Source organism: Oculina patagonica, chromosome 1 (assembly GCF_052425735.1).
Source record: "Oculina patagonica isolate OP01 chromosome 1, crgOcupat, whole genome shotgun sequence".
Taxonomy (NCBI): domain Eukaryota; kingdom Metazoa; phylum Cnidaria; class Anthozoa; order Scleractinia; family Oculinidae; genus Oculina; species Oculina patagonica.
Window position 1 is genome coordinate 48,343,482 of NC_135758.1, and position 19,464 is coordinate 48,362,945.

General features: G+C 38.6%; 3 protein-coding genes across 3 annotated transcripts; 1 reads left to right on the forward strand and 2 right to left on the reverse strand.

Annotated features, from left to right (window-relative positions):
* Positions 1 to 888: 888 nt before the first annotated feature.
* LOC144635575 (actin-related protein 2/3 complex subunit 5-A-like) lies at positions 889 to 4,301 on the reverse strand. Its single transcript, XM_078494671.1, has 4 exons — positions 4,072 to 4,301; positions 2,715 to 2,787; positions 2,060 to 2,236; positions 889 to 1,513 (listed from the first exon to the last, which is right to left on the reverse strand). Exons 1-4 carry the CDS (start codon positions 4,209 to 4,211, stop codon positions 1,451 to 1,453), a joined length of 453 nt encoding a protein of 150 aa, XP_078350797.1. The 5' UTR covers positions 4,212 to 4,301; the 3' UTR covers positions 889 to 1,450.
* Positions 4,302 to 7,318: 3,017 nt separating this feature from the next.
* LOC144651131 (microfibril-associated glycoprotein 4-like) lies at positions 7,319 to 9,881 on the reverse strand. The gene is made up of 3 exons (XM_078511027.1): positions 8,997 to 9,881; positions 8,497 to 8,877; positions 7,319 to 7,820 (listed from the first exon to the last, which is right to left on the reverse strand). The coding sequence occupies exons 1-3, from the start codon at positions 9,259 to 9,261 to the stop codon at positions 7,543 to 7,545; spliced, it is 924 nt and encodes a 307-aa protein (XP_078367153.1). The 5' UTR covers positions 9,262 to 9,881; the 3' UTR covers positions 7,319 to 7,542.
* A 3,978-nt stretch (positions 9,882 to 13,859) lies between these two features.
* LOC144651141 (galanin receptor type 1-like) lies at positions 13,860 to 16,941 on the forward strand. The gene has a single exon (XM_078511038.1). The coding sequence runs from the start codon at positions 15,559 to 15,561 to the stop codon at positions 16,447 to 16,449; it is 891 nt and encodes a 296-aa protein (XP_078367164.1). The 5' UTR covers positions 13,860 to 15,558; the 3' UTR covers positions 16,450 to 16,941.
* The last annotated feature ends 2,523 nt before the right edge of the window (positions 16,942 to 19,464 follow it).

Consider the following 19,464-nt stretch of genomic DNA (forward strand, 5'->3'; position numbering starts at 1 on the left):
AACAATTACTTTTTTAGAGTACTAAGACTGTTTAAAGCGCGTTTGACTGCAGATGGCTCGGATGGAAATGGATTGCAATTTGAAAACGTTAGCCAACGTTTTTAAGTTGTGTCCGCACGCCTTCAAGAAAATCAATATTTTTTTTTTTAACTGAAGTTTGACTTTTATCCCCAAATAAAGGCTATATCTTCAGTTAAATGTTCAACGATGTTTTTCATGGGTAAAGTTGCCTGCCACTTATTTTAAAACAGTTTAGACCAAGAACTGCAAAATTCCTGTTACATAGTCCCTTTAAATGGGGTAAATTTTAGCAGGGCAACTGACATAAAGCTCTTTTTCCCCGCATTAGCCTCCATTATCAAGAATACGATTATGGTCTTTTGAGCATGATTGAGGAGGGGAGGGGGGGGGGGGGCAGCATGCTTCTACTCGCCAGAATGAGTAGTATTTACAAGAGTAGGATAGTATTTACAAGAATTTTTTTTCATTTACACTAAGAGGTATATCTGGGACCTGGTATTTAGTGTTCATTTCAAAGCCCCCAGCATAGAGTCACTAGATATCATTCTGATATTTGAGCTGAAAAAAGTGATGATAGGACATTACAGACTGATTGCTGAAGGTGGAGTAACAACGGCAGAACCCCAATATAAGGAGCTCTCTTTATAACAAAGTTCTCGGTACAATGAACTATCGGTATGTCCTTCAGCCCAGCCAAATCGGGGTTTCACTGTAAATCAGGGATTTATGGATCTCTATAGTCAACAGCCCTACGTACATCCCTTTGATATCTCAGGAGGAAGGACATGGGGTGAAGTGAGATGTCTGTGTTTCCAGTCTATAGAAGTTACAGTTCCAGACAACCACATAAAAATTACACAAGATCACTCAGGATTATCAAAATTTTATTGAGTCTTGTTCATAAAAAAGAAATCATACATTTACAAAAATAGACCCAACAAGTTGTAAGTGTTCAGATAATAAACATCTAAGAAACAGTTTTTCTTTAAATCCATTTTAAAGAAATCATGGGTGATGACTATTCTTTATTTTCATGATTACCAAGTTAACATTTACACTGTAGGTAAAAATGTGGAAATGAGAACAATTCACCATTATTTTGAAAATGCATTTTTGCCCTTGATGTTTATACCCCAGTATTTAAATTGGCAACCCACAGAACTTGCTGCTCAGTGAGGGTTAAAGGACCTACCGGGTACTCAAGGGAATTGAATACACACCCAGGCAAGAATGGGTTAACAAACATCAAATGAATTATTTTCCATGCTTCTAAAGATGATATGAGAAATAATCAAGATACTGGTTTCATTGGAATAACAATGAGCTAAGTAAAATATGACTCAAATTTGAGCATTTTGTGAACAATCTTAACCTTATTTATTATTATAAGAAAATGACTTTTTTTAATTTGTTAGAAAAAATGCTTGGCCTAAACAGTTTTTCTGTCAGTTAGAACACGGACAATGCAACCAAGACCAGCCACGGCTAAAACCTGAAATGAAAGAACACAAGAAATTTAAGAATTGTTTAATAGCTGCCTGAGTTATACATAGAAACAATGACTTAGAAATTTGATAGTGCAAGTGAAACCATGGAGGAAATATACATGTAAGGGTGGTTACATCTGGCTAGCCTGGCATGACCTAAGGATAATTAAGTCAGTCGGTCAGCAAAAAATCCCATACACTGAATGACAACATTTTCCAAACTTGAACAACAACAAGAGTTTGATGTTATTTTCAGCTTCACTCACTTAAGTTATTAAATATACAGTAAATTGCCTCTTCCTAGCCTGAGCTAATGGGTTTGTTGTAAGCCTGTTGTAATCCAGTTGTTTTAACAGCTGCTGACTTACAAAACACCCTGGTACAGTTGTTCATGTACAAGGGCCTCTTTCAGTCAGCAGGGTATTTTAAAGGTGTGAGATTCAAAACACAACCTTGCTAACCTGTTCTGGTATAAAATCTTCACCAGAAGAGTCTACCAAAATCATCTTATCCCAGACCTAGTAATCTGATACAAGATATTTTCAGCTGACCTTTTCATGCCATGTAAGGAGCACACCACATGATCCCTCAGTTGGTTCGGCAAACCCTCTGTAGATGTATTTCATTAATACATCCTGATCATTCTTGTCCAAGACTTTAACACCTTTCTCCACTTCAGCAGACTTAAAGGCTGTTAGAACACGCATAACTATTGCGAATGCTTTGTCCTGTAAACACATATTGCAGACCATCACTTTGTGTAAATTATAACATACATTGTAAGGTTAGTATTCACTAGGAAGATCTTAGCATAAATAGAAAGGAAGACCATTATGATAGCAGTGATTCAAACATAAGAATATCAAGCCCAAGCATTTAAAGCCCTGGCAAAACAAAGGCCCAAGTAGTCACAAGTTGTGTTGGGTAGCCAAATGGACTTGCAAGTTTAATCACAGGTGCATGCAAGTTACCTAAAAAGCCATTTCAATGCTACTGCACATGCTGCAATTCAGTATTTGAAGAAAACAGCAAGACATGCATTGGCTTGTGTTGGGTGGCCAAACAGTGAAAAACTTGCATAATTGACTTGGGTGCAAATTTGATCTTGACCAAATTGAACTCAAGTCAATGCAAGTGCATGCAAGTCCTGACCAAATGGAAATGCAAGAAGATACAAGTTCAAAACTTCATCAGTCTGTGGTTTACCTTTGTGGCTTGGTTTTTGGACATAATAGGTGCATTCGTCAAGGCAGCTTTCAATGCTTCCGCATTTTTCTTCCTAAATTGAAGTTAAGGGTAAACCTTGACAGTTGATTTCAAAAAATAAGGATGCCAATAAGCAAGTACTGTACCTATAGAGAGGGGGGCGTAAGGGTTTGCGGTGATGCGGTTTTGCGTTATTTTTGGTGCGGTTTGCGGTAACTTTTATTTTAACCTGGGGTATTGCAGTTTTACAAGACTAAGCGGTGTGCGGTTATTACAAATTTTAGGTCGCAGTAGTCGGTGAAAAAATTGTCTGCGGTGAAACGACTCTGTTGCATTTCCACTGGATCCTTTCACATCCCGTTGTTTGTCTTCAGTTAAACAAGCCCGAGCAGAGTGTTTTGCTTTACAGTATATCAGGCTACACATTCAGGGGTCATTATTATGCAAACTAGCCCTGTGGTTTGTAATTGCAGCCAATTCCAGTTAATACTTGAGGTGATCAATCATTTTATCGAATGAAACAGCGACTTGATGACATTGCAAGCCGAATCTTCATCTCAGATCAAGTCTTATCTACCATCGTTCGTCCTCTGAAACTGAGGATTCGGTATTTTGATAAAATTCGACGCGGTTTGCAGTTTTGTAGCGTATTTCTGTGTGGTTTTGCGATTTTCGGACCCCCTTACGCCCTCCCCCCCCCATATAGAAATCTACATAAGAGTCACTGGCAACGCATACATTTAATTTTTCGTCTCGGCTCGGTTTTTTTTTTTTTTTTTTTTTTTTTTTTTTTCTAAGCACAATCATAAGAACAAGAAAAAGGTTTTGCACAAATCCTAGTGAGGCCAACAGTAAAGGTGTGCTCATTCTTATGCTTGTGGTTTTTTTTTTTGCTGTTGCTCCACAAGCTTGTTCTTTAGCTTTTGCTGCTATTTAGGACAGGGCTTGATTTGTGACTTTCACAGCTTTATATTGAAAGAACACAGAATAGACAGCCTCCTCGCAACAGCTCACTGTACCTGTAAACTGTACATCATTAGTTTGACTTTTTTTCAAATTTTAATCCCCCAAAGTATAAATTAAAGAAAAAACACAAATTAACCTATGGCATTTTCTTGAGATGGTATGCCATGGTAGGTATAAGTTAGCAGGTTATTAAAATCATACTCTACCAACTATGTTAAAATATGGTTATATTTAGAGGCGTTCATACCGCTCAGAGGGAAGTTTCGGATGTTTCGAAACTTAACGACACAAAACGTTAAATGTAAGAAATGAATTCTAAACGGGGTGTAGGTGTTAACCCGCTTAAAAACTGTGGACTACAAGCTACATTATTATCGATCTGAAAGGATACTGCATCAGTAAGTTGTTAACTTCTGCTTCATCTGGGCCGCTTTGTCCTGAATCTTCGTCTCCTTCGTCTTGAAATTTGTTCTCGTCCAGCTCATCTACATCTACTCCTCTGAATTTCGTTGACTGGCTAGCTTTCGACATATCAAAAGACGATTTAACACTCAATGTACCAAGTATATCTTCCCAAGCCCTGAAATTTACGGAAACAACTTTCACTTCACTCCCTTCCTCTTCCCAGGATTCAATTGGAGAGAAACGGAGACCTAGAACCAGTCTCCTGCATAGTCCCACTTTCCAAGACGGCAAAGATGGGAGAATGGGTTGAAGTGCAAAACCAACAATTTTTATATTCTTTTAAGCCAAAAACATAATAATGGTGTTCTCTCAGCGAATTGAAAACAATGGAAAACTGATCAGATCGCGGATTTCCAATAAAACACACTGTTCATGATACAACCGCCTCTCGTGCATGATCATCGCTCAACCGGCCTGGTGCGGCGGAGCTGTATTTGCAGGCTACAGGAAAAAAAGAGTATCCTCTTTGATGATGCACTTTCATTTAATATACCAATAACAAAATTAACATTACACTTGGTGAAACAAGAAAAACACGCTTTCTTTGAAAGGAGTCCAAAAAATCAGTCTACAGTCTTTCGTAGCTGCTTGATTTCTAAAGTTCATTTTAAGTGAAGCTATTTTATTCGGAATTAAATAGCAAACAGCATTCTTCACTTTTGCTCGTTGATCGAGTCGGACTCAAATCAAATCAAATCCGCGAGTATACAAACAAAGATTTTGCGACACATTTTTTCTTGGTTTCCTTTCCAAACAAATTAAAGTAGAAAAAAATAAAAACGTTATTTGCCGGCCTAGGTCGGTCCGTATTGGGAAAACTGTACCCTCGGTCTTGAGCACGGCCCTCGGCCTGCGGCCTCGGGTACAGTTTTCCCAATACGGACCTCCCGGCCATCAAATAACATATATATGTCTTCAATAAATCGTGGCGTAATCCAGCCATTATTGAGCCATAATCGAGCCATAATTGAGCCATAATCGAGCTATAATCGAGCCATAATCGAATTATAATCGAGCTATAATCGAGCCATAATCGAGCTGTAATCGAGCCATAATCATTGTTATCACTGTCCCCGATTATATGGCTCGTTGTTGTCTCGTTGTTATAACTGCTTGGTTAGTTTCTAAAGAAACTGTTGTTGACAAAACTTTACATTGACAAAACTTTATTTAAACACGGTTGAAACATCAGTAAAAAAATGATAAAAAAACATCTGTTATACTGTTTTACGTGTTTGCCGTGTGGGTGCCCGTTGGGGAGTAAAAGTCTTTTTTAAATTCCCTTTCTAAAGCTTGCAAGGGTTAATGGCTTCCGTAGTTCAGATGGCAATCCATTCGAAAGAACAGCCCCGGAAAAACCAAAACTGCATTTAAGATAATTAGTTCTTGGTTTAGGTACTTGCAGCATGTTCTCAGAGTTAGCGATACTGTAAGAAACATCACGAGCAGCGAACATATCTTGCATGTATGGGGGCGTTAGCCCGAGTGGGGGTAGCCTGCGAGAGCAGACGCATTTCCGGCCGTCGCTTCTCTCCGCCGAAAAATTTTTCGGCGGAGAGAAGCGACGGCCGGAAATGCGTCTGCTCTCGCAGGCTAGAGTGGGGGGTACCCAAAAAAGTTTTGTACGGGGAAGCTCCGCCCCGAGCTCTTACCCCTTACCCTTTTATATACCATTTTGTCAGAAATTGTACCCCTTTCGTATACATTTTAATGAAAAAGGTACCCCTTTCATATACCTGAAAGTCATGGTATAGACTTAAAACATGACGTTTTCTTGTCATTTTCACGTAGCGCTCAATAAATTGAAATAATACAGCCATAAATTGCATCTGTTTGAAATATTTTAATTAGAAGGCCCTGTCAAAAACCTAAATGGCAGATTTCCATACCCTTTCGTATACCTAAACTTGTGAAATCCCTACCCTTTTATATACCTGAAGCCTGAAAAAGGTACCCCTTTCGGACGGAGCCTCCCCATATAGGCCATTATAGGGAGTACCCCCGGGTGGGGGGGCGTTAGTTTGTTTAGTGTTTTGAACATGATAACTGCCTTTTGTTTTGTTCGGATGAGACCCTGTCCCACCAAAGCATCTCAAGAAGAGGATCCGCACTAGCATCATTGCTAGATTTCGTTATTATCCTTGCAGCGCGGTTTTGTAGTTTTTGCAACTTATCACTCCAAGTTTGCCTGAGACCATCCTATACGGTGTTGCAGTACAGTACATGCTGCGCCGCGGGCAAGTGAAAAACTTAGATGATAAAACATGAAGTTGATAAAGGTAAATAAACCGCCGAAGCGAATTTTGAAAAGATACAGCTTTTTTTATGAAAAGCTTTTCAAAATGGGCTATGGCGGTTCATGAATCGGCTTACAGATGATAATAAACTAATAAGTGGCTCGAGATAGCCTGTTCCAGGCCTCCAGTTAGTTTAAGGCGAGAAAAATTATGTTTAGCGCGAAAAACAGCGAGTGGAAAAAAGTGGCAGGCTAGGCTTGAGAAGGAGCTTCGACACAGCAGGATTCGAGGAGGAATACATAGTTCTTGAGTTCATTCCACCGTATACCATGAGCGGTCCAGCTTTTGGGGGAAGGGGGCGGGGGTTGTTGTTGTTTGATGCTCTCAAATGTACGTCCATTATCAAGTACTTTAGGCAGAGACTAGTAATGTCTCTATCGCATACATTGTTGTCACTGTAATCGTTATCTTAACACCTTATTACGACGGGCGCCATTATCCCCGATTGTGGCTCCTGCCAGGACCAAAAATTGCTCTTTGTATGTGCAAGATAAAAGACCGTATTGCCACATGTTCTCAACAGAATAAAATAACCGGCCCGGTATGAACGACTCCAGCGCCAGTTAAACTGCGCCTTCTGTTGTGGAAAATTTTTCGGAAATGCCAATTACATAAGTCAAACTTAATATTATTGGTTGCAAACTGTTTATGTAAATTGTGCGTTTTGAATTGAATTTTCAGCTTTTCAGCCATGATAGCTTTACAGGAAGTTTGTCTGTAAGCGAGTGAGTCAATATCATCATTAAACATCATGTTCCTAGAATATGCATCCGAAGAGCCGGTGGCTTCTCACTTGATGACACTGAGTTAAATTCCCCAAAAGCTATTTTTGAGTAATATTATTTCGTGCAGATTAAATGAAAACAGCAACTCCACGGTGGTGTCGTAACACGCTTTAATGTTAAGCCTCTTCCTCATTATCTTACTAATTACAGTATTTCGTTGCAAGGGGATTGTTACTTTTTATTTATCATTTACAGTTTCCTGTATATTACTTATAATTATCGGATTTCCGAGGATATTAGTTACTAGAGGCTTATTTTACACAATCACCTCAATCGCATAACAAGACTGTCCCAGTTTTTTTCATGCGCAAATACTCAAAAGCAAATTGGTCTGATTTTCATGGTCACTGTCTTCAGAGAATAGTAATAACCTCGCCATGTTTTCCAGACACATCCATGGGCGTAAGCATTATTAACTCGGCCAGTGTAATGCCCTTGAAAGTAGATTCCATTTAAGTTAGAGTCATGACATGCTCTGTACCACCAAGCTGCTCTGTGTTCAACTGCACAATCCTTATTCCAGACGTCATTATCTCTGTCTTTAGTCGAGAACGCCATCCCGTTACCCTTGGACAGTGAATCACCCGCTGTACCTAAAAATAGTTATAACATGAAAATCAAATCATCATCCTCATCATTTATTTATATATTTGTTTGTTTGTTTAGCACTCTTTCCAAAAAGAATTGCCCAATAGCGCTTAACAATATAAACTAGAATATAAATTAAACTACATAGGCTAATTACAAGTTACAAATCCGAATATAAGATAAACTTAAGTTAAACTATAGACATTCTATAATAATCCTTCCCTCACGTGGATTACACCAGAGTTCAAAAGCCGATTAACGTTAATCTAGGATTAAAAGTTGTAACCAACAAAGCGTTTTCCACTCCCAGCTTTAAAAGAAACGACAGAAAATTATAAAAGTGAATCATGTATAAGTTGACGCTAATTCTAGACTGTAAATTACCTTCACTATCAGTCGCTGCATATCTTAGTTTTTGTTATGTCATGCTAATACTTTGGAACTGAAAAAATCCGAACGGGAAACATGACTATTTATGACGTCATTTGACATCGTAAGTGTCGATTTTCGTGACGGCAGCCTAAACATTACTCAGTTTATTTGCGATAATTGCTTTAAATTAATCTTAGCAATGGTTGCCCGGGGGATTATTCCTCTCCGCCAAACTTCTATCAGGTATATCCCCTAGAAACAGTGGATCGAAATAATGTATTAGTCTGCTAAGTCTCTACTTGTACTTACCGGAATAAGCACCCAACTTCAGCTTATAGTTTTCGCTTTCATCTTCCACTGCAAACAGATCGTAGACTGCGTAACCCTTCGCCTGGTTAAAATCTTCTAAATCCACACGGAGTTCATTGACAGTTTGATTTGTCAGGCGATGAATTTTATCCAAACCCAGCCAAAGCTCTCCGTCCATGAGTCCAAATCCTTTCTTATAGTCGTCCCAGCCCCGGTAGAAATCAACTGCTCCATTCAGTCTCTTTTGAAACACTGTCCACCCTCCCCCACTGGTGGTCTGATCACAGTACACTTCAAACGCGTCGCCGTTGTCAGGACGTATGGTGTACACTCCACTAGTTGTGTTCCCTGCTTTGTAAACCTCTGCACAATTTTTTGGAACTAGAATTAAAAGACATAAATCAGAGCTAAAATGCTTTCAGATCCGTAAAACTTTGAAATCTCTTCTTTCAGTACATCATCCCTCTAGTAACATCGTCTCGGAGTAGAGATGTTCTTACCTCGCTTTGTTGGGCATTCACCGTTGCAAACTGCATCCAGTTTAGCTTCCATAACATCCAATTTCTTCTTCATTTCTTTTACAAGGCTGACAAGCTCATTAAAGGCTTGAGTGGACGGTCCGCCATGACATATCTGCTGCACAACACAACCTCCCCCAGGGCAATTTGCAGCGGCGTTATTTTGTTCTTGAGCCTGAGAGAAACTGACGTTCCAATTAAAAACAAGAATTACGGACGTGAGGAGTAAAAGGTTTGTAGCAGTCATTGTTGCTTGGGTTGAAGAACAGCTTCTGTAGAAAGATGTCTTCACGTACGGCCGACTTGAGCTAAGCCATTTGAGCTTAGAGTATCACGTTCGATACTTAAAATGTCATTCAGGGACCACGCAGAAAGCCAATGGGATGCTCATTTTTGTCATTAGCATGTTAGAGAGGTCTGCACTGAAAAATAAATATGTAATCACCTTGTAAAGTGTAAATACAGGTTGGCTATCAGAAAATAGGTATGACTTCATGGAACGAAGCATAATTAAAAGCGAGTTAGTCACTGTAGCATAAGGAAAACAAACTGTGTTGAGATGTTAACATAAAACGACAAAATTAAAGAAAGAAAGCTTTGAAAAGCTACTACCACTGATTTACAGCCGACCCTAAACTTTTCGGCAGAAGTTAACAAACCCCAATCTTAAACAGCTTATGGCACATTAAAGTAACAATTCTTACATTTTTCATTATAATATCAAAATCACTGTGAAATGGAACAGGTGTCAAGAATAAAGAAATGAAAATGATTCGCTTTGAATTTAAATCACTTAAACAACCAATTAAATCATTATCCTGGTAATGGTGATCATTCGCGTAACATTTTTGCCTTGTAAATAGTGATTGGAATTAAAAAAAAATACCAACTACGAAACTTAATATATTGATGTTCTGAAAAATACTCAGAAGCCCTCCCAAAAAATAAAAAATAAAAACTTAAAACTAAAACTATTTAAAAAATGTATGACAGTAAGAAAGGAGAATATTTTTCAAAGCTTAGAATCATTTGAACGCGGGTTGAATAATGACAGTCAGTATGGATAATTCTTTGTTTTAAGCTGACATGATATACTAACTGTATTAATAGTTTTTATGAACTTGTCATATCTGAAAGGGGGGGTTGTAGGTAATCAGTAAGTCGAATTACAACAATATTAGAAATTAATATTAAAAGCCTGATTATTGCCAACAGTAAGAAAACCTAAAAAAAAAAAAAAAACAGGCAACCTTGTGTTCATGGAAAGACCTCTTGGAACTTCATAGCTTTGAAACAACCACTTTCGAATGATTGAATTGAACTCTGGCCCTGCAGACTTCCAATCGAACACGCTGTGAATACTTATATGTGAACAATTCTTTAAAAAAAAAAAAAATAAATGACTTAACACCTATAGTCATTATTAATGTATATGTAAGGTAAGGGTTCAGACCTCGAGGCAAAGCCTCACCGTATAAAAAACGTTTGAATAGCCCCCTCCCCTCCCCCTCCCTGGCCTGAGATCTTGTTTTCAACTTCGGCATGCCCATAATATCCCACTCATGCAACCATACTCAATCCGGATATGACGACCATTTTATTGCGCAAAGTTCACACAAGGCATAACACAAAACTTACAACTTCTCTCTTTCCTTTACAAGTGTTGTCTAACAACGTCTGCTTAGTGGTTGACCTGCTGTTATGTTTTGTGTATGTTACCTCCAATTATCTAGAGTTAACTAGGAGAGTTTCTGGTAGGAGAACATTAGCTAAATTACGTATTAGTAATCATAAGTTAATGATCGAACTAGGCAGATTTTACAATACGCCCAGACATAATAGGCTCTGCCCGGTCTGTGATTGTAATAAAACCGAAAATGAAATTCATTTTCTCTTTTATTGTTCCAAATATGCAACAATAAGAGATAACTTTTACAAGACAATACAGCCTATCATCTTAAATGTCAACCAACTACCAGTGCCTGACTTGATTTTAGAATTAATGAATTCTTCCGATCATTTTGTGACCATGCAATTGATTAAATTTATATCATCTTGTTTTGATTTACGTAACAAAATACTATCAATGTAATTAATTTTATATGAATCATTTTTGTTTTTTACTATATATTATTATTTTATTATTTTTATTATTATTATTACTAAATAAGTTTACGCTTTTTAATTTTATATGAATCATTTTTGTTTTTTACTATATATTATTATTTTATTATTTTTATTATTATTATAACTAAATAAGTTTACGCTTTTGCAACATTGTAACAAATTTACAGTCATGCAAATAAAGCTTGTTGTTGTTGTTGTTGTTGTTGTAGTCCTGCTGCATTTCGCGAGTCGAGAAATATGTTACAATCTGCTTAAGAAGCATAAAAATAAAGTGAATCAGAGTCAATTTGTCCTCTATAAATTTACATTGCTGTACGCCAAGCAAAAGTTGAAATGAAATGATATATGATAAAAATTTATTTTTTCTTTTAGTAAGTAGTTCTGATAGTCGCAAATTGATTATACTTTCCGATTAACTGCAAAAACCTACAGATATTTATTTGACAGTTTCTTTCTAACATACAAAGGCGCAGTGAATACTTAAGTTTTGATTTGATGTGACTGAAACATTCATATTTTTTCAAAGTTTTCAACGCTCTATATATCAGAGGCAACCATTACAGTTTATTTCGTAAAAAAGCATTTGGGTCTGTGATTACAGACCAAAAGGGAAATTGCTTCCTTCCTAAATGATTTATTTCCAAACGCATAAATGACAGGATTGAGGATTGAACTTGAATAGCACACAGTTTCAGCAATAGGTCGCAGCCACTGTCCACCATCTTTCCCAAGATGCACGAAGGACTCGATCAGGTCTAACAGCGTTATGGGGCCCCAGCTAAGGAGAAAACTAAACACAAGTAAAAGAAGAATAAATAACGTCTTAAACTTCGACCTGAGAACTGAACGGTTTAGCATTGAATGCTTCGCTCTGTTTGACAAGAAATAAAACACTCTAGTGTAACAAATTATCATGATGCAAAGCGGCACGAAAAATCCACATATAAAGTAAATGGTAAACGCAATCTGGCTTCGTGAAGACTCATGCAGTCCCGGGATGCAATGTGCTCTTGGAGACCTAAAGGTAAGGACCTCACTGGTGTCGTTCGTCATGTCATCTCTTGAACTGTTTCCCATTCTCTTGAAGTCGCGCCTGAATCGTTTGCTTTTGGAACTGTAGATAAAACATGCTGAAATTGAAAGTGCATAGATCCATATGAGAATGACAGCCTTCTTTCAATGACGAAACCTGTTTTGGAAACTTTTTAGTGCGTGGATGATGTTTTTACTACGATCTACCGCGATACCAGCTAGTAGGGCAAACAGAACTGCTTCGCACGTGTACTGGAAGAAAACGATAATCTTACAATGAGAGGGCGAAAGTGCACCATCACTAACTTTCTGGATAATCATTTCATAGATTCCAAGTATTCTGAATACAATGTCCGCTAAGGCCAGTTGAAAAATGAAAAAATTGGAAAGTGTTTTACGCTGATCTTTCTTCTTCGTCATAACACAACAGACCAACAAATTGGATGCTATACCGGCGGCCAAGAAAATGTCACGTAAAACGTTCAAAACTACATAGAATGTTGCCACGTCTTTGGAAAATTTCTTGAATTCCTTCAACTCATTAGCCATCTTTGTCCACAAAACTCGGTGAGATTTTTCTACAAAAATATTCTGTGACCATGGAGCTGCGTCTCTGAGCAAAACCCTTGCGTTCTATAATACGCTGCCTATAAAACAAATATGAGAATAAAGAAGGGCCTTGGTATTCTTTCACCTGCAGTGACTTTTGTGTTCAGGTTTAACACAAATATTTACAAAAGTATGATTTAATTTTGCTTCTAAAAGATGTTAGAGAAAGCTCGAAATATTGCGAGCATCGGCTTTGTGTCTAAAAGCCGGCCACATGTCTGTACACCGCCCAGGAGACTCGGATCTTTTCTGTGTGTAACCCAGTGTTTGTGTCATCTTTAGTTTAAACTTAGTTTCAGTTTCAGCTCGAAACGTGACATGCATTCAGTCTAAGCTACTCAACCACAAAGGTTTTATTTTTTCAATTTATAGCTATACAAATATTGAAGTGTGCCCGTCATAAAAAGTGTCACTGAGTTAGTGTGGGGTCCATATACAAGTCCGATTTGTTGATCTAGTTTTAATTTTAATGGATCTTTGTACAACTTTGGCGACAAATAAGTGCATCTATCCATCTTTTCTCTGCATGCAACAAATCTTACTACATTTAGACATTTTTAAGGCCATGTCTATAGAGCCGATAGCAATCATTATCAGCCAGAGAGCAGGAAAATGTTTCTGTTTAAAAGAATGAAGTTTTGTTCAACAAAATGTTTTAAGGAAGCAAACCAGTGAAATGAATTGTAAATATATGGGCCACAGGTTCATTAGCTTTGTAGAACTATTAAATACTACCCTCAGTAAATAAAGATTTCACTTATTTACTTACTAATTCCTAAAATACAATTAAGGACACGCATGCGCAGGAAGCCAATCAGAACGCCTTCTTTTTGTTACGGACCGGTTGGGGAGGTAAATAAATATTCCTAGTAACTCTGTAATGTGTAAATACAATTGGACGCACACAGAAAATCGGTATGACTTCATTCAATGAAATATAAAAGCGGAAAAGCGAATTTGTCTGTTTTGCGTGGGGAAAGCAAACTGTGTTGAAAGGTAAACAAAACGAAGACAAAAGAAGAGATAAAAACGTTTAAATCATACCGGCCACCACTAAGTCACCGGGAAATCAAGAACACAAGAAAATTAAGGATGTTGGCGGCAGATGCTGACAAAATCCTGGTTGAAGTATTGTGCTCGCAGAGCCATTCATTAGAGTGACCAACGCCTTATCTGAATGATCTGTGTAGCCGATCAGTATGAAGAATACACGGATCCAGAGTTTCAGACTTCCGGTCCAAATTCAAAAGGAAAGTGAGTACTCATAAAGTCAGGCTGTTGTGTTTTGCGATGTTTTACAATGGTCTGACTTAATGAGTGCTCGCTTTTCCTTTGAATTTGTTACCGGAAGTCTGAAACTCTGGATCCGTGTATTACAAAATACTTTACCAGTTGTGCTTCAGATAAGAAAGAAACAAGCAGCCCTTTAATCATCGGAAGAAATCTTCGAAATTGGAAGCTATGAAAACAACCAGTGATGACTGACCGAATCAAAATGTTGCCGAGGAATTTTGTCACTAAACTAGCTGAGTTAATTTCAAGTAGCTGAATTGCTGTATTTTTTGTCATTTTTTCATTCTCTCAAAATTTTGGCAGTTTTGTATTCCAAGTACCGTCCTCAGTTGAACTAAGCTGAGCAGCCACTTAGGCGGATCAAAGCCTGGAACTAGATACAGTACTACCATTCTCGTTCCCTGAGCCCGCGTCCTCCTAGACCAGCGGTCGGGAAACACACTGACCCTGAAGAAGACTAATTGATCTAGTCGAAATACTGGTTCCTTTAAAGTACCCTTGCCGTAGTGCCAGCCTTGCATTTTGATTGGTTTTTCTACACGCTACAGTGACGTCTGGTACAAACATTTCTGCAAAAAGAGATCCGGCAACAAGAAGTTTTGGGTTTTACTCTGCGTTGTCGGTGTGGTTCCCTGCATTTAAAAGTTTATGAAGGATACTACAGTTTTGTTTGAACAGTGTAAACAAACACTTACGAGGTTAACCACAAGGTATCAGGCGATAGCTATCATAGAAAATCTTGTGCACTCCCCTGATCACGATCGAGTTTAACCTGGGTCAAGACCGTGAAAAACTCCAAGACAGGAAATAACAATTCGGAAATTAAACCATGGCAAATTATATACAACAGTGGCTTAATCATCACAGCACTCAGTCTGACTGTTCGTTGCCTCACAACTGTTTTCTTTAACTAAAATGTCGGCAAATAATACGTTTATGAATTCATTACAACCGATAATTGAAAAAGCCAAGAACGCTAGTAAAGGCCCAAAAAGCAAGTTTTTTTTACGTGCAAGCAATTAGATCAGTTGTTTAGTATAAATCCAAGAAAATTAGTTTTAAAGTTAGCAAAACTCGTCTTAAAAAGTTAAATACAGCGTTTGGTTTAATGCATGAAGATTTTTTAAATAATAATTTATTTAAACTTTAGCAGCTGGTCTGCCACAATTTAGCGAAACCTGAGAAAACCTTTATTTCTCGTCCAGAAAGGATTTAAGTCTTTTGTCATGTTAATATTAAATTCAAACTTTCTGACAAGTAAAAATACGAGTTATAAATAGATGTTCCAGTGTTAAAGAACCGACTTTACCTATTACAAACAAATGAAAACGCTGGATGATTTTTACAGTCGAGATTAAAGGTGAAAAGAAAAGAAGAAAATAGGCCGTGAGAGAGTTTTAAACGTAACACCTGTAAATCTGCACTGACTCGTAAATGTAGGTCCAAGGCAAAAAAATAGGACTTCTTAAAAGCAAGTACGGATATGGAACCGAAAACCGTGGACATCATACTTCTGCCTTTTTATGCCATCGTCATAGGTGTTGGGATTTTTGGAAATTCGTTGTTTATTGCCGTAGTAAGAAAACGCCGACCCATGCAAACAGTTATTAACTTCCTACTCACAAACGTAGCTGTTTCTGATATCGTATCTCTGGCATTTCTTGTGCCGGGTCTCATACTGAGATTCTTCAAACACCCAAGCGGAAACCTTGGTAACTTTCTTTGCAAGTTTGTGACCATGCACCGGGTTGCTGGGATCAGTTTATTGGTCTCTGGACTAACACTTACGATTATTTCGTTGGAAAGGCACAATGCGTTGTTACGACCTCTGGATTCACGTTTAAAACTGAACAGAAGACGTACTAAAACCACGATATGCTTCACTTGGGGATTATCTGTTGCTATTGTTTCACCATTATTTATCAATGAGAAGTACGGAGAAGAACACAAAACTTGTTTTTTGGATTGGAATAACACTGCTGCTCGTTTTGCGTATTGGGTGTGCTTAGCCACAATCGTGGGAATTTCTCTCGTTATTTTATCTTTTTGTTATTTTCGGATTTTAAAAGCCATCTACTCAGGAAAAATAATGCAACCAAATCAGAGCAACGTATCTGAACAAGACACTCAAGATAAGCAAAAAATCATCAAGCTTTTATTGACAATGACTGGCTCTTTTCTCGTCTGTTTTCTTCCCTTTGTTGTAGTTTCAACAATGTCTGATATCTCACCGCACAGCGCCCTTTATCGTGTGCCATACTTTCTTGTTTACACAAGCTGTTGTGTGAATCCAGTTGTTTACATATTTCAAAGTGAAAATTATAGAGCTTGCTTAAAAGATCTTTGGAATAGAAGACCTGCCCGTGTTACATAAAGCACGCACTGCCATTTATAATTAGCCGCTTAACAAAAGACTTATGACACTTATGGCTCTCACGGAAAAGTCTTCACAACTGTTCGTCTTTTGTAAACACATTTGTAAAACATGTTACGACAAAAATACAAGTTTGTCTTATTCTTCGTAAAAGTGATAGTACTGATATGGTCGACATCCACAGTTTTGTGAAATTCGAGTTCGTCAGGGGAAAAACGGAAATTTTGAATAATACTTACCGTAGAATTCCGGTTATAAGCCCTGGGCGTATACAACTTCGTAAGGGGTTTTGGGTGGGCTTATAAACGGAGGGGCTTATATCCGGGAGGGCTTATAAGCGGAATGAAAAAAACGTTTCGAAAAGAGCCACGGGAGTTTTGATGGAAATACGTTTTTAAGTTAAAAACGCATAACAAAGCAACATTTAGCCCTGTTCAGTACTGTCATCCGGTAGAGGGGGCTTATATCCGGGGGGCTTATAATCGGATGTATTTTTTTGTTTCCAAGTAGATGGGCCTCTAACCGGGGGGGAGGCTTATAATTGGGGGGGAGGGCTTATAACCGGAATTTTACGGTATTTACCCTAGCCGAAGGCACTTTCGTGATGTAAACGGTGTTATAACAAAAATATTGCACATGACAGCTGAACAAGCAGTATAAGAGACAACACGGAGCTGTTAGCATCGAAATTAGCATAGCGTCTCTAGGAAGTTAAATTAAAAGCTTTAATTAAGATGTTAGTTTTGTTCAAGATTTTCATTCTAGACTAGAAGTGGTCGCGGTCACGACCTTCTAGATGTTTAATATTTGTCGGTACAATTAAGACGAAAATAAAGAAGGACATTACACAGAAAAATCTGCTTTCCCGTACATGGCAAAAGAAACTGCTTGAAGAGTTCTTTACACTTAAAAGGATGACATTCAGACATTTCCGGTAGGTTTAGACCTTACCTAAATCAATTTTAAGAAGAAAACGGCCCGGTGAAAAAGAAGAATGACAGAAATTGAAGAAAGGGAGAGGAAATTTGACAATTGCCATAGAAACAAACAAAATGTATACAAAATTGCAAATTTTAACACAGATGGTTTTGTTGAAGCCCTTCCTCTCTTGTCCTGCGCCATGTCGTTTTTGGTCTCCCTCTCTTTCGTTTTCCTCTCTAGTAACCAATGCACTGTGCTTCCAGTGATGCCGGATGCATCTTTCCTCAATATTTAAGTGCCCAAACCACCTCCAACGCCGCTGCATGTGGATTGTTACCATGTCGTCCTGTTTAATCTGCTGTATAAGATCCTTATTTGAGATGGTCCTAAGCCAGCTGTGTGGAAGCTGGATAACTCGTTGAGGTCTTGCTTAACCATCGTCCAGTACTAGTAGCCACGAGAGTACTGTTGACAGTACTCAGCTCCTTTTTGGTTTCTGTGCTGTACATACTCGACTTCAAGACCAGCTTCAGCCTCGTGAAGGTTGTTTCTGCTTTGGTGAGCCTATTACTGATGTCATTGCAGGCATGCTTGCACCTCCATTGTAGCAGAGTACGGTAATGCTCCAGTGAACTATTAGGAAGCAACAGAAGAAGAGAAAACAGAAAACCAATTAGGAGACGAATGAAAATGCACCAGAGCTCTGAAATGGCATCTTAGTGGCAGTTATAAAGACAGATGCTGTACAAGAAGGAACGAAAAGAGGACCATCTCACTGGAAGGATGGTCAACTAATTAAAATCTCCAGGAAGGGAAACTAAGAGAACTTTAAAAACTACAAAGGGATTGTCATGTTATTAGTCCCAGGTTAAATCCTCAGCAGAATCATTTATCCTACAAGGGCTCATTGATGCTCTTGAAGAGGAAGTCTTGAGGTACCAATAAAATGGACTCAGGAAGGGCTGGTGTTGTACTGACCACATCGCCACCCGCGGGAATATAGCTACAAAGCAGACATCTTGTAAAGGCGTTCGTCTACGAATCACTCTACAAGTTTGTCCACCGCTACAGATAACAGGAGACATAGCTATCCATTATTTGGATGTCTTACTACAATTCTCATTGTTTCATCCCTTACTTGCATCTTATCACTGACCTATTTCTTGTGGTCGTAGAGTGGATCATGGAGACTACATTCAAAGGCTCTAGGGCAGGACTCAAATGGACCCTTCTCTCCAAGCAACATGATCTACATGGACTTCACAGATGATATAGCCTTCCATCCCACACTCACCAACATGCACAGGAGAAAGTTCAGTCGCTCGCTACAACCTTAAGATTGTCACACAAAGATAGAATGAAGCCTTCGGTAATGCAAATCGATCGAATTAACAACAGGAAGGAAGAGCCAATCAAATTAGAAGATGAGACCATAGAGAACACGACGTCCTTTGCCGGCTATCTGGGAAGTGTGAGAACTGTTGATGGAGCAACAATGCACGATGTGATGACGAGGATTGGCAAAGCAATGACACTTCTTCTTGTTCTTATAGCTGCGTGGAGATCAAAAGAAAAAGTGCTAAGAAGACTTCATTTAGCAGTTGAATGGTGTGGAAACGTTATAAATTACAAAAGAACACAAGGATCATGTCCAGGCCTTTGTTACCAATCGCACGCGCTACATCGTTGAGGTCAGATGGCCAAACATCGTCAGACGAAGATCTCTGTACGACACCACACCAAAAGAATTTGATAATCCCAATCGGAAGGAAGAAATGAAAATGATAGCCCACAAACAGTTCAGGCCTGGACACCACACGCAAGCTACGAGCGAAGCGAACCTCCAAGGAAACCTTTTTCCGCATCCGCCTTAGCCTTCTCGCTCGCTCACGCGTGAAGCGCCAAAACGTGAGCTATAAAGCCACAAAGCTCCGCAAGGAAAGAGACAGCGAGGGAGGCCTTAAAGCAACTGGAGGATGTCAACAAGGCTGCAGCTGAAACAAATAGACAGGGTCTCGATGGAGTGATGTGGAACGCAAACCCCAAGATGAAGACGGGTGGAGAAGCACTATAGACGCCCACTACTCCACAGCT